At 50.2% G+C, this 15752-nt stretch overlaps 1 protein-coding gene across 1 annotated transcript in view; it reads right to left on the bottom strand.

The window, feature by feature from the left end:
- The window catches only part of SMAD6 (SMAD family member 6), a gene marked incomplete at its 5' end in the record, with an annotated part of 38811 nt that extends 24263 nt beyond the window's left edge, over window positions 1-14548 (bottom strand). The window contains 2 exons of the mRNA XM_008940882.1: window positions 12729-12806; window positions 14492-14548. Of these exons, the coding sequence (XP_008939130.1) occupies window positions 12729-12806; window positions 14492-14548 (135 nt within the window). The remainder of the gene's footprint in view (window positions 1-12728; window positions 12807-14491) is intronic.
- Between the last annotated feature and the right edge of the window lie 1204 nt (window positions 14549-15752).

Raw genomic sequence — 15752 nt, 5'->3', positions numbered from 1 at the left:
AGCTTTGGCTGAACTAGGAGGACAGAGACTGAGTGATGGAGTAAGAGCCACAGAGGTCCCACCCTGTGATGGGGACTCGGAACTGGGGCAGTCCTGTGGCTCCGTGTCCTCAGGGCTGCCTGAACTGCTTCACAAGGCCTGCAGGAGATGAGCAGACATCAGGGGCATCAATGCCAGTGCCCTAGAGGAAGACTTCTGCCAAGTGCTGTTGAGCTACTCAACACATGGCACCTAAGAGCATCCAGCACTCCTGCATCTGCACGGCCACCAGACCCAGCTCTTACCCTGGCACTGGATCCAGTGAGCAGACTCTGAACGTGGATCCAACACCCATCCGTCCTCACCTGCACTGTGGAACCTCAGCAGAAACCCACCTGAGATGGAGGAGAAAGCCCCCAGCCAGGTTTTGCAAACTCCAGAGCCAGCTAGAGCTGTCACCCTTGCCCAACTCAGGCCCCAACCATAAAACAAGCTCCACAATAGCGTTATTTATTTTTTTTAAGTCACAAATTATTTCCAGCAGCAGGAGGGTGGAAGGATGCAGCGTGCTGGACCCTGCTCGCCGGCACCCAGCCAGTCTCATAAATGGTTGGCAGCCAGCAGAGCAGCAAACCCATTTCTATTGAAATGAGCTTGTTACTACTAATTTTTACTGGCTTCCTGCTTGATTCATGAAGCTTTCTTGGGGTGGTTTTTTGTTTTTTTTTTTTGGTTGGTTGGGTTTTTAGCAGATCTCACAAAGCCATTCCTGAGACACTTGGGGAAAAACAAGCTCTGGCCTCCCCATGAAGGGCTGCTCCTGCACCCTGGCACAGGCATCTGCATCCCCCTCAAAACTACAGTGTCTTGTTTTCAAGGCTTCAGAAAATACTAGAAGGAGTTCTCCAGTTTTGAACAGGCCCAAGTCAAAACCTCATGGATTCAGTCCCACCATTATCAGCCCTGTGGTAGACACAGGACAAGACTTCAACAGCAGCTGCAGACACATTCTACAGGGACAGTTTGGGTCTGAGACATTAAGCTCCCTGTTTTCACATCCACCCCTTCTCTCCACAGCTGGATGCACCAAGTTGTTGCACTAGACTAAGTCAACTAGATGTAATCTTTGGAGCCTCAGGTTTTGTTTTTAGCAAGTACCAGCAACTATGAGCTGAGAGATTTAGTACAGTTTTGCCCACCAATCCCATTGCCTGCATGGATGAGAGCTCCTCTGCTCAGATGAGCAAGGACAGCCAAAGTGATACATCAGGCAAACACCAGAACGGTCAAAACAGTTTTACTGCATCAAAAACCACCAACACAGAGACTGTAGAATTCAGCACACAGACACTTAGCACTGAGATGGGCCCCACAAGCTGAGAGCACCATCAGCCAAGCCAAGCCCAGGAGGAAGATGCTACAAGGACCAGTGTAAAGACTTTCCCTATATCTGTTTCTCTTTTCCAAGTGTTGGACCCTAAACTGTAGGTTGAAACCTGTGGCACTGAGCACAAGGCAAGGAGCTGCTCAGTGTAATTCCACAGTTCCCTTTTTCCTAAAGTCACAGAATCACAGAATGGTTTGGGTTGGACAGGACCTTTCAAGGTCATCTGGTCCATGCCCCTGCAGGGAGCAGGGACATCTGCAGCTAGAGCAGGGTGCTCAGAGCTTGGTCCAACCTCACCTGGGATGGTTCCAGGGATGGGGCAGCGACCACCCCTCTGGGCAGCCTGGGACAGGGGCTCACCACCCTCAGTGCAAAAAAAATCCTTCCTTCTGTCTAGTCTAAATCTCCCTCTTTCAGTTTGAAACCATCCCCCCTTGCCCTGTTGCATCAGGCTCTACTAAAAAGCCTGTCCCCAGCTTTCTGAGAAGCCCCTTGAAGCACTGGAAGGCCACAGCTGGGTTCTGCCACAGCTTCTCTGGATCTTAGGAAAAAAAAGAACACGGGGAAAAAAACCCCATATCACTCATTTTTGCATACAGCTCACTTCAGGGCTCCACGAGCAACAAATCCCAAAGTCCCAGGAAGAGTGCAGGGCACAGTGACTGTGAGCTGCACAGCCTGGAGGAGACGGAACGCTGCTGCCAAAGGGATTGCTGGGGACCAGCAGCATCCATGTTATTTCTCCCTGAGTGGGGGAAAGCAGAGGCAGGGGAGTTCCCAGCCCCCACGGCAGGATGGGGCAGACAGGGATCCCCCGGGGGGCACGAATCAACCGCCTCATTCTTCCATGTGGACAAACTTACAAACTTGCATTTTGCAGGCGCGGGACCTCACAAACAGAGCCTTGTCTGAGCACAGCCCCGGGCACATAGGCTGTGCTTTGTAACAGCCAGGAGGAAAAAAAAACAAAAAAGGAAATAAAGGGAAGAAAAGTGATGCACTCTGAGTGGCACATCCATCCTCTCTGGGACCTTAGAGACAGGGGGAGTAAATCTACAGCCAACACAGTGTTTCCATCACCCACTAACCAGACACCCAAGTGCTAAACCTCTGTGCACGTACCTACAAGGGCCTTTTTGCAACCCCTTCAAGCAATGGCTTGGGTTTTATTAGAGAGACAACAATGGTTTGCATCACTACGTGTGAAAGCATAAAGCAGCTGGCATTTTTAAAAGTCTTTAACATTCTTTGGCTCCTCAAATGGAAAAAATCTTAGCAAATGAAACCTTAATAAATGGAAAGAGCTGAAAAACAGCGTTTCTGCTGGCATGTTCCACTCCTGCTAATGGACTATGTAGATAAAACTGACACAGTTCTGTCTGAAATGCTTCCGCGGAGCTGCTGTGAGAAATAACACCCAGGTCCTGCTGGCATGGTCCACAGAGATGCCCCTACAGCAGCACAAAGCCTCCAAGTCCTCCTCTGGCCTCTAAAACACAGCTAAAATGAGGAAAGAGCAGCCTGATCCTCCTCAGCTGCTAAAGAGCACTGAGAAGGAGGAAGATCTCCCAACCCACAAAACCTGAACGCAGGCAGAGGGGGAGAGCAGCACCCAGCCCTTCAAAGCCCACGCAAGGAGATGGCCAAGCTGCAATGGGTCCTGCTGAGCACTGGTGTCCAACTGGGAGAGCAAATGTGACACGAAGACACTTGTATGAATTGCCATTCAAGGAAGGCTTTGGTCTGGGGTTTGCTCCAGGAATGGCACTTGAGCAGGACGAGAGGGTCAGGGGATGCTGCAGGGCAGGACCACGCTCCACTTTCCTTGCACCACCAGGAAAGGCCTCCTGCTCCCCCAGGAACAGAGACCTGCTGTGAAGGAAAAGAGTAAATCCTTTACTGACCCCTCTCTCTTGCACTGCTGGGAATCAGACTTTTTGGCAGGTTCCATACAAGGGCTTTTATAACCTGACATGCAAAAAGCCAAGTGCACGGAGCAGCATCGCAGCCTGTCTGTCCCCAGCCCAAGTCTGGGTAGGAGCAGGGTTTATTGTATTGCAGGGAATTTGGGTCTGGGCAGAGTTAATTCTTACACATTAAAAAATACCACTTTTTGTTTATGTTTACCACCAGCTAAACAAGGAGTCTGGATGGTGGCCGGAGCTCTTCACCGCATGATTTTAGGGGGCTGGCTGGGCTGTGATGGGGCACAGGGACACAACCCACCAGAGGACCACATCACCACCACTGCAGGATGGTGTCTCTGCCCTCCCTGGCACGATGCTGGGTGATGCAGCTCAGCACCAGTTACAGCTCAGCCTCCCTGTGCTGCCACCCAACATGAGACCCAAGCCTGAACCCCAATACAGGCTGCACCCCAGTACCCTGCACCCCAGCAGCGGGGGCACTGGAGCAACCACGCTGGGGAAGCAAACCCCAGCATGAGCTGCTTGCCTTGGAACGGCTGAAAAAAGGCTGATTTAAGATGCCCAGGCAGGAACAGGGATGTGGTTTTAATTGTATTTATATCCTCTGATGCTGCTGGTATTTCTCCCATCACCAGAGGTGGGGGTGATGAACCAACATGATACTCAGCTTCTCACCAAAGGAGAAGCACCTCTGGGAAGGGGGCAACATGCTCCAGCACTTCAACGCTGGGGACCATCTAATCCCTGCTCCACCCCAGGAGCTGCAAAGGCTGTTGCAAGTCAGCGTTTAGCAGCTCTGGAAGAGGTCAGCCAAGACAGGCATTTCCATGAGGAATGTTTTTGTTCTTACAGGAAAAAAAACCCAACCAAACAGGAATTGAAGAGTTCTCAGCATCCAAAGCCAGGACCCCGGCACTGAGAGTACACTGCACAACAGCTCTTCAACCTCCCCTCTCCCAGCCCTCAGCCACTGTAGCAATGCTTTCTTCCCATGCTAAACACCCACTTTCTGGGGCAATCAACCAAGGGAAAGGTGTAAAACAGGAGGGAGAGCAAGTGCAGCCCTCTGCTGGGACAAGCACCACCCAAACCCCATGCCCCAGGAGCAAGGTGGGACCTCAAGGAGCTGACATCCCTCCTCATCCTTGAGGAGCACCAAACCCCTCACTCCCAGGCAGGGCAGGGAGGCAGGAGGCTCTGTTCCTCCCTCCCTGAGCCCAGGGCTGGGCAGGACGCACGGCAGGGCTGGGAATCACACCCTAATCCCTCTGATCCCAGGCACTTTGGAAGCACAAAGAGCCGAGTCTCCTTTGCCAGTAAACTGAACCTGCGGTTCCAGGGGCTCGAGCACTTCAAAGCCTGCAGCAGCAGTAAAGGGATGGACTCTGCAGCTCTCCAGCAGCAAAGTAAAATCCACACAAATAAGCAGTGTTCCAGAAAACCAGGTTTAACCATCAGCAGCTCTGAACGACGGGGGATGTTTTTCCTGAAGGGTTTTATTTTTTTTCTTCCTCCTCCTTTCCAGTTTGTCTTGGGGTATTTTTTTTTTTGTTGTTGTTTAATTTCTTACTCAAACACGTCTCGAGCTTCCACATGGGCACAGCCCTGTCGAGTCTGAGCATCCTCCAGAGGTAAAATGCTGAGTTAGGTACTGGAGGCTGGGAAAGGAGGTGCCTTTGATGAACAGCAAATCCACAGACTTCAATCGTTTCAGTGAGTGCCATGGATTTAATAAGTTATTTCCGTGGAAAACCTTAGTAACTCAGTTATGAATCAAGCCTATAAACACCTCTCACTCATCAAAGTGCCACCAAAGAAAAAAAAAAATCTATTACTGTAACTGTGAATACAAGCCTCTCTCTGCAGATCCCTATAAGAAGCCAAAATTCCTCCTTCAAAACATTCCCCATTTTCAAAGGTCATAAATACACTATGTCCAGTATTCAGCAGATCTGTTTAAAAAGCAAAATGCAGGCAGAGGGAAAAGCCAAGTTCAAACAAAGAGGTCCCAGCGATACGCGCCCTTTAAACGACACAACCGGAGCTACATCAAAAGAACTTTTACTACCTAGAAAGCCATTTCCAGCTCCTAATAGGGTGCAAGAATGTAATGTTTTGGCTACAAAGATTAAACTAATTTACTTTTAAGTAACTTGCTTACTTCCTGATGTTTCTTTTTTTTTTTTTTTTTTTTTTTTTTTTAAAAGTGTGATGCTTAGGTGCTTGGAGAAGTGAAGGATGTGACTGCTCTGTGATTCAAAGCCAAACATCATAACTACTCAATGAACCACAGACAAAAACATATTTTAGCTGGGTGTTGTACTTACTCCAAGAACTTTTCGGCTGAAAACAGCCTGACTAGCTGCGAAAATTCATCCCAGGTCCAGGTAAAGGAGGGAGAGAAAAAGCAACTCTCTCTCTCTGCAGAAATGTACTGAGAAATTCAGCATCTCGCCTACAAGGCAACGGTGCTCCCCAAATACTGCCCCTGACACGTGCTTTTTGGGGCACCATGCTGCCTGGCAGCACCAGGGTGAATTCTCCTTCCAAGCTGGGTGGCTGTTTGTGTGCACACAAACACAGAGGCATCCCCTGCAAAGGATCTTTAATCCCTGCGTTAGGCACCCGGCCAAATTTTGGCAAGCCCAACCTCTGGCCACCCCTCATGCACCAGGCAGCCTCTGCTGCTCCACACGGATGGTCCTACAGCTCTGGCAGCTAGTTTTGCCTTTTTTTCTCCTCTCCTTCTGGAGTAAGGACAGCTTTGATTGTCCCAGTGTTGGAGAGCTGAAGCAGCAGCACCAGCCATCACCATAATTTAAGAGGAAAGGTGTTCCTGCACATGAAGCAACACAAGCAGTGGATGGGGATGGGGGAGATTTCGGGTCAATTCACAGCTCTGCAACAGCTGCCCCATCTACCCTGGGGAAATCACAGACTCCTCACAGGGAGGAACACATGGGAAGACACAAGTCCACCACTGGTTCATCAGCTTAGATGAAGAACATCACTGGAGCCGTCTCAAACTGCACCCTGGCGTAGGTAGGATCTTGGGACCACCAGTGTATGGCTAATAATGAGGGGACAGTTTTCCATCTCCTAGTCCAGAAAATACCTTCCCTCCTAGAAGACACTATTCTATGGGTCTGGTGATGATGCTCTCCCTGCACAGAAAGCAAAGCTTCAGAAGAACCTTTATTTCCCTCCTGGAGAGACCTGCAGCACAAACCATCTCCTTTCCCACCTCCAGCAAATTCCCACTGGTCTCTTATTCTTCACAGAATTAATTTCCCCTCCCCACAATATTAACCTGGCTCAGCTCTGGATCAATTTTGAGACCAAAAAGCTTGTGTTGTGAGCTCATAACCCAAACAGGTGTTGCTCGCCTTAGAAACCCTTCTACAGTTGAATGATCACTGCTGGAATGTCCTCCTCCTTCCTGAGGCCTGTGATCTGCAGGACTGGGGTCACCAGCACCTCTCCTGCTTCTCTAAAAGGAACATCATGTACAGGTGTCAACACAAAGGTGCACTGTCACCCAATAACTGTCATCTGCAAGCTCTGTAACAGCAAGCTCCTGAAGACCTCTATGCTACAGCTGTTGGGTTTGGTAGCCCAACACAAGTTGCCTCATAGGGTTTAAATGGAGAGACAACCATGTGTAGAGAGCATCTTCCCCAGCTTTGACCTAAGGTCTCTTTCTTCAACTGGTAAATAAGGGTGTTTTTTATACATCTCAGTGCTCTGGGCAACATCTCCAGCTGCACATGAACCACCCAAAAGGAGCACTCTGCTGGGTTATGCTGCTTGTGGAGCCATCAACAAGCTTTGGACACAACTAGAAGCTCACCCAGCTGCAGCATCAATGGTTGCTTCCCCACCTCTTCTGCTACAAGTGTTGAACCCCAGAAGCTGCCACTTGAGACATCCATTGTGGCAAGCACACACACAACACAAAAAAACCCCCGTGGCCCCCCTGTAAATCTACAGGTTCCAGTGGATTTATCTTCAACCCAGAAAGACATTTGTTGTAGAATAAAACAGCACACCTGCACCTCTCTGAAAGGGACAGGTGCTGAGAGCCCAGGGCTGTCATCTCCGAGAGCTTCCCCACGTTCCCTTTCAAGGATTAATTCCATGATTCACCCTGCAGTTTGCAAAGTTGCCTTTGATGTCAACCCCAGGCAGGGCCAGAAGACGCACGTGACCAAACCCCAAGCAAAGGCAGGTTGCTGTTCTGAAGCTCTCCCAAGCACTGGGAAGGATGCTGCTCTCTGATGGGCATTCCAGCTACAGTCACCCACAGAAAACCTTCACACCAAGCAAAGAATTCCTCTCTGAAGCACACTGGAAAATAGATGCACTTTATTTCCCGCTGGCAAACTAAAACTATGGAGGAAAAATGTTTAATATAAAAACATCTGACAAAGCACCTCCAGGATGTATTTTTTTGCATCAAAGAAGTAGCTCTTGGCAAGGGGCTCACTCCTCTGACAAGGAAAGTCTTTAGCCAAGCCCTGATTGTTATAGACTGCGCAGGGTGAGACACGCCAGCAAACTTAAAGTTAAATATGAAAGAAAAAGGAAACCAAAACCATTACTGGCCCAAATAAACATCTGTCTGTGATTAAACTGGATGCACAGATATATTCTGCTTGCCTTTTTTTGTTGTTGTTTTGCTTTTTTAATGGATTTATGTTTCTGCAACACGACAGGGGGATGAAAAAGGCTCCCTGGTGCTGCTGGGTCAGACCTGAGCTGCAGCCCCCAGCCCACATTGTTGCCACCCCAGCCTGGCACCGGTGGCTGTGGTGGGAACTTGGCACCACGAGGTGCCGAAGCCAGAGGCCATCACCACAACGTTGCAAAACCAACATTTCACCCCCAGAAGAATTTGCTGCCCCATTAATGAGAAAAATATCTTTTTTTTTTTCTTTCCCTTTTAGCAGGTAATTTCACAATCTCTCCCCCAGCCTGGAAAGGGCAATGTTTGCCCAGTTTCCACACATATCCGCCTTACATATTTAATAGGCTTCTTTTTTTTTCCTACTCCTAACACACAGGATCTTCATAAATTTCCTTGTTAGCATAAATCCACGCAGCCTGTTATTTCTAGGGGGAGAGGAAGAGAGATGTTCACTTTCTCCATTCAGTGGGTTTTCAAATATGCTTCCTGAAGTTCATCCTGAACTCTGCTGGAAGCAGAAGAACCCCCCAGCTCCCACACTGGCTGTGGCATCAGCAGGGCTGAGTCACCACCCAGGGTGGATGGACAGGCTCCTCCCTCCCCCTCCTCAAACCCTGCTCCCCTAACCCCTCACACCCAGTCCCACCACCACCCCACAAGCGACTTGTCCACCACCCAAGCCCTGAAACGAAGCCAATCTCATTTAAATCAGCTCCAGCCCGTTCAGTCTCTGTTTATCCTCTCCCTGTTAATCCACAGTTATCCTCCACCAGCTCCGGAGGGGAGAACACAGGGTCAGTCACTGAGCAGACCCAACTCTACGCTCAGCCTGACACCTTCTCAGCTCAGAGGTGCTCACAGTAGACTCCACAGGCACCCCCACTTTTGGGTATGGCTCCCACTGCTGCAGAGCGTGGAGAGGGACTCATCACTGCTCCAGCAAACCACCCACTCACAACATCCTCCTTAGGATGCCCATTCCCAGCTACAGAGGGGTTCAACAGAGCTGGAACTCTCCAAGAGTTTGAGCACATGAAAAGTGATTTGTTTTCAAAATAAAAGAAAAAAATATTTTGATAAAAATGCAAAGCAGCACCTTCCTTGGCTTCTTGTTGCTGCTGCAACCCCTCTCAGCAGCCCCTGCTGTCCCCACACAGGTTCTGAGGAAACATAGCTGTCCTAAGAGCTTGGCACTGACTGCTGCAGGCACTGTTTTCACTAAGTATCTCCAGTGGGGACACTCAGCTGGTGCAAGACCTCTGCACGGTGCCCAGAGACTGCTGCAGGGCTGCAGTGAGCTGCACCATCACTACCTGTCTGCTCCTACAGCTAACTACTCATCCTCATTTATTATTGCCCCACAGAAAACAGATGTCCCATCCTCTCTGGAGGATGGACAAGCTTCTCCAGACCTGCAGCAGACGCACCAGTGATGGTCAAGGACCTGTGAGAGGCTCCCAAGCAGCACCACCACCTACCTGTGCTCAACCCTTCCCCTCCTTCACGGTCCTTAGGACCTCTAGAATTTAATGCCACCACTGATGAGAACTCTGGCCACTACTGTTAGGAATTTATGATGCTTTTTCAGCCAGAAAGACAGACCAATGTAGTGTGCTGTGCAAGGAGAGAGCCTGGGAGCGAGGCTATTTCATGGTCTTTAAGGCAAAGTCCTTCCCAGGGAAGGTGAGGGGGAGCCCCGTGGGATTTAGGGGAGGGCAGGGAATCCCAGAGCCCGTGGCCTACACCATCTGCTCCAGCACGTCCCCACCGTACTGAACCAGTTCCTGCAGCAGCAGCACAGCCCTCTACAAGCCTGGCAAGTCTAACGGGTACAGCGGCTTCCTGGCATGTGGCAGAGGAGCCAAGTCTGAGGGGAAGGGAAAAAAAAAAAAAAATTACTACAAATGTTCCACCAATTATGAGTCACGGGGCTGAGCTTTTGTTTCTGCCTTGCTGGATTTTGCCCTTTCCCTGGTATTTCCCCAGCTCCGTCCAGAGGAGCCGCAGGGACGTCGACCCTGGGCAAGGCTCTGCCAGCACCCAGGGGACAGGCACAGCCCTGGCCAAGGGAACCACCTGGGCCCAAAATACAACTCCCAAAGCAGCAGATTTCCTCACCTCGGCTCCCCAGGCAGACAGAGCTGCAGAAATCAATCTAATGGGGGAAAGATGGAGCCTCTCTTCATATTCCCTGAAGCCTGAATGTGACACTGCTTGAGCTCAGAAGATGGAAACCTGGGGATCAAACATCTCCAAGTGCCTTTTCCCACTGACCAAGATCTTCCCGAGCCATCGTACCTCACTGAGAAAACAGGAGCATCCCTAACACAACTACAAGTGCTTCTAAAACCTGCTCTCTACAGAAATGCTGTGGCTGGCCACTGATCCAGGGACAGCTTCACTTCATGACCCACACAACTTGAACCTCAGATGAAGAGGACTCTGGGGGACCATCATCAATCCAGCTCATGACACAGAAGGTTGCACCCACACAACTACTCACAACTGATGCTTCCGCTCAGCGCTGACTGCTACTCCAAATTTTACAGTGAGCCTGCTAGTTCACTGGAGACTTTTTCCCATTTTTAAGAGTGGTATTACAGCCACGAAAAGGTCTACTTCAAAAAGAGGAGGTTTTTTTTTAAAGTTATACATATGACAGAGGTATCTTTTGACTTCATGCTAAAACTTCCTGTTTAGGAGTTCATCAAGTAAACGAATACCAGTAGAAGAATGGTTCTCTTTGTTATCCAAAATTGAATTTTGTGGTTTTAGTAGGAAAAGCCTTTTTGATGATCAAAGCTGAAGCAATAAATAGTAGTGGCTTGATGCTAGATCCAAAGTGTACTTATTTTTGGAATGGGAGTTAAATGCACACTGAGCTCCTCCAGTAGACAGAAGAAAAGGCAGAGAAGACCACATACTTTGTGTATCATTTACCCAGACCTACATTTCAACCAGACCTATTAAATCAGCTGAAATGGAGAACAAACAAACTGAAACACGGCGGAAAGACTGGAGTCTAAGTGGGTTTTTTCCTTTTACCTCCCCGTGATGACAAGTATGGGTTAACTCCAGCAAAGCTCCTATCCTCTTTCAGCAATCTCCAGCACTGGGGAAAAATAAATCACACAGCCCCAGACTCTTATTAAAAGTTACACCACTGGAAACTACGCAGGGGGAGAGGAGGTTTCCGATTTCAGTACGATCTCGGTCACATGTTATCATTATATTGTTCAAGTAGAAGTTAAAAATCTCTTTTATTCCAGAAAACCCACCAGATGTGCCATAAAAGACTCTGCTGTGAGAGAAGCAAAAGCATCACATCCTACGGAGCCCCCGTTCCCCAACTCTGCTGCTAGAGTTAATGGCAATTATCAAGTTACAACAAAAAACCACGGGCACGGGGAGCTTTACGGACGTGGATCCAGCCCCAGGAACGTTCCCCAGGAATGGCAAACGTGGATTTATTACAGCACAAGCCTGGCTATCAATTGTTCCCCTGCCACGGACACTTGGCAGCACAACAGACGCGCGCCCGACCGGCACGCTGGACTCGGCACGCGGCAGCACTGGGGGGAGACCCACCCGACCCTGGCAGCACAGCCTTCAGGGAGAAGGGGGGAAAAACCCCCCAGGGACACGAGCCACCACCCCATGCCACGGTGCTGCCGTGCTGTTTCTATGCTCTTTTAAAGCTGGGTTTAAAATGGGTTTTAAAGATGGGCTTAAACGTCCCGAAGAAGCCGCAAGTCTCACCAAACCATCCATAAAGTCTTAGAGCAGAGACTGAGGGAAGCTGCAGCTAACAGAGCAGTACCCCAAGGGTCCCCTTCACCACCAGTGGCTCGCAGCAAACCCCATCCAAGCACTCAGCAAACTGGCAACTCGGTGCCCAAGTCCCACCCCAGCTGCTGGAGAAGGCACACAGGGCTTTCACCAGGACAAAGGTCTATCTTCATCTTAGCACCCAGACCATCAACTAGGTCATAACCTAATGCAGAAATTAAACCTGGTCCTATAGACAGGTCTCTCCTCTCCTCCATGCAGCCAGGCCCTGGCCTGTGACAGGACACCAGAGAAAAAAGGCATGAAACCATCACTGCAGCCAGAACCCAATGCCAAGCAAATGAAAGGCCCAACTCTCTACCTGCTTGCAGGTAAAACCACCCCAGGCCTTACAGAGCACCATTAAATGAATGAAAGGTTGCAGGGGTGGGGCAGAGCAAAAACCAGGCCCTAATTAAGCCAAGCTTTGTTCAGGAGCTTCAATGGCATTGTAGCTGGGAGCCCTGCTCATGAAAGCAGGGTTTGCACCACGGGGCCAGGACCCAGCAGGCAGCACAGGCTGGAAGGACCCAGCAAGCACCACCACAAAGCAGCGTTGCTGCAGACTGCCTCCCTGCTCCTCACTGTGTACAGCCCAGCCTCACGACAGCCCACCACCTCAGGGCTCAGGCAAGGTCTAGGTGGCTTCCACAAGTGGACACGTGTGGCCCCGTGGCCACCTCCCAAAGGTCCTCGCTTGCCCCTGCATGCTCATCCCACAGGCAGCACCTTACCACGACACGCAGAGCACAGACTGAACCAATCAACTCAAACAGCTCCCTTTTTTTCCCCCCTCCTTTTCACACCAAGAACATAAACCAAGAGGAGCTCCACAACCCCATCTCCTCCTTTCATTCCTGCCCCAGCCCAGGGCTCCCCAGCTCAGGCCACGCAAAAACATCTGCCAACATCTGCCAACCTGAGAAGTCTCCGGGCGTGACGTTGGGTGAGTTTGTAGCCTCTGTTTCAGTGTAAGACAACGTGGAATCTGATAGATCTGAAAAGAAAAAAAAGAAACAAAGTGTTTTAGTCTTGCTACGTGAGCACTTGTGGCTCTTCAGCTTCCCATCATCTCAGGGAGAGGAACCTTCCACTGGGCCAGAGAACAACGATTAACTCTGTACCTCCACCACGCAAACGCGGAGGCTGGATTGCTTCGACCACAAAAATAACTGCAGTTAAGTTGATCAAACAAGTAGGAACTTGGTGCTTACTGGATAAAGTTACATCAAGCCTCTAAACAACTCATAGTTACTATACTTAATTATCACCATTAAAATTCTTGAAGCTGTTTATTCTTGCTTCCTTCCTTCCTTCCTCTTTGCTGAAGCGAAGGAAACTTTGTTTTAACAAGTTAAGAGTCTTTGTTATTCTCTCTTGCTTACACCCCTCTAATTAAGTGCTCAACTGTTTGCTCACAGATTAACTATTATTTTTCCAATCAAACAAGCCAGTGAAGCAAATTTCAATCCCTGGCTGTTGTTTTAATAAAGTCACGTGCCGCTCACTATCATCTCTCCCTGCAGCACAAGCAGTTTCTAAAGGAAATTCACTTCCAAGGGGGAGTGTGAGGAAGGACAACTCCTTTTTTTTACCTCCCTACCTAACAAAGGAAAAAAAAAACCAACACAACCAGCCAATTTTGCCTTGCAGGACGCTCTGGTCGCTGCCCTGTGTCACGGCGATGGAGCCGGTCCCTCCGGCACGCACTGGGTGCACGACTGGCAGGGCAGGGACTCACCTTTGGCACGGGGCAGCTCCCGCCTCCCCTCGGGGCTGGGTGGGGCAGGCAGGCACGCTGCTGCCCCGCTCCCATCGCCCTGGCAAAGCCTGCCTGCCTCCTGCCTGCCTCACCTCCGTCCTTACCCCCTCTGTCAGGCAGAGCCACTGACTGCGGGGCAAAGGGCGAAATCCCACGCTCCAGGCGCAGAGCCACGGCTGCATGGATCCCAGCAAGGGAGCCAAGAGGGACGTGGCATTGCCCCCTTCCCTCCCCTGTCTCTCCTTCCCGTTTACTTGAGCAAGAAGCTGGCGCTGAGAGAGGACGGTGAGGATGCAGAGATGCCAATTCAAAGCATCTCCAAGCCAACGTGCACCACGCAGGAGCAGGATCCAAGGCTCTCCAGCAGCCTTCGCTGTGTGCCCAGCCCACCCACCCAAGCTGCTTTTGCTAGCTTTATTTTAGAAAGCTTTTGTAATTCATCAGGAAAAGTGAAACACCGTTTCTAAATTACACACCGCCGAGTTTCAAAGAGTTTACGTCTCGTTGTAATAAGCAGAGGAAGGGCAGGAGCCGGTTCCTCTGGGGCACAGCAGAGCCAGGGCTTTATGGAAATGGCACCCAGGAGCTCCCACTCCCCCTCCCCGCCGTCCTCCCGCAGATGACACACGCAGACACAACATGACGTCTGGGAACCTTTCATTACGCCTTCATTAAAAACAGGGCTTCGTGTTATTTTGGAAAAATCTGCATGTGTGTACACGGTAATTTGGTATGATAAACTGACAGCCATTTGCTTCTTCAAGCCCGTCAGCTGAGGCTTGCTCAGAAATAATGAGTGGCCATAAAAATCCCGACTTGTCGGCTTTGGGCTGATGTGCCACGTAGGGATGTCTCAGAACCGACACCAGGAGTGCCCCATGAAAGAGCTGCCGGGAGATCAAAAGAGAAAACACACGTACCCAGTGGCTTTTGCTCATCATTAGGAGACAACCGAGAGTAGGGAGGTGGTGGAGACTCTGCAAAGACAAAACCTCACGTTAGTGCTGTGTCCCGTTCACCAAGGAAACCCTCTCTTGCAGGGCAGGAACTCTTCCAAGGTTATAAACACCCAACAGAAGAAAACCCACTTGGAAACAACTCAAGAACCAAGAGTTCTCCAAATCTTTGGAGAGTGGGGGTTCCACTTTGACCTTTCAAAGTGGGCTTTACTACCAGAAATGCTGCAATTCTCCACAACACCCCCACCCCACATCCTTGCCCTGCCCCCTGTGCCCCAAAGCACATGAGATGGCACGTTGCACCCAAAGAATGATGCTTTCACCACCCGTGCTGAAGACAGCCATGGCTCCAACACATACATAGACTTTACAAAAGCTCCCCAAATACCACACTACAGCTGAAAAAGGATGTCAGGTGACAAAGCGACGCTCCTTTCTTGGCTAATGAAGCCTGGCACCACGAGCCAGGCTGGCTCTGGCACATCAGCCACCAAAATGAACTCTGGTCCGTTCCAATGAGCACCCCATGATCCCACAGCAGTGCTTGGCCTCTCCTGCCCCACTCCCACTGACCTCCATCCAGCAGAGCTCCCAAGCACACGCTCGGCTTTGAGCGGCAGCACATCACCAGTCATGCGCTTCAAGTTCAGCAAGTGCTCTGCTGGATCAGGTCATCAACTGGCTCTTGCTGTCCTTGGAAGTGTGAAGATCATGTAAAAGGCTGAGGAAGGTCTTCCATCAACTCTGTACCCTGGTCAGAGGGTTTATAATCCTTCTGAATTATGGTAGTGATGTGTTTCTTCAATTATAGCCTCCTAAATCTGAGGAGTGTGCAGCCAGCTGGGCTCTATCATGGCACCGGCAGCAGACACTGACCTCAAGTGAGGAATTGTCCCCAGAAGTCAATAGTGTCACAATGACTCCAGACAACTGACACAAGAGTGAGCTTGCTCCTCAGTTCCCACAGGGATGCAAGAACAAGTCACTGGGCCCAACAACAGCAGCTCAGCTTGGGTTAGTTCCTCAGGAACGACCTCAGCACTCCCTGTGGGACAGCCTGGGGTCACTTACTGCTTCTAAGAAAAGGTTCCTCATCTCCCCTAACCCAGCAAGCAGCACGATGCTCTTCAGAATCTGAAAATAAGAACTAATGGTGCCAATGTCTCAGTCTGGACACTAACGGCCCAACCTTCGCCTCACATCACGGGCTGGTGCAGGCTGG

The sequence above is a fragment of the Merops nubicus genome, unplaced genomic scaffold, assembly GCF_000691845.1.
Source record: "Merops nubicus isolate BGI_N331 unplaced genomic scaffold, ASM69184v1 scaffold12925, whole genome shotgun sequence".
NCBI lineage: Eukaryota > Metazoa > Chordata > Aves > Coraciiformes > Meropidae > Merops > Merops nubicus.
The sequence above is the reverse complement of the archived record's forward strand: the minus strand, read 5'-3'. Positions and strand labels throughout refer to the sequence as shown.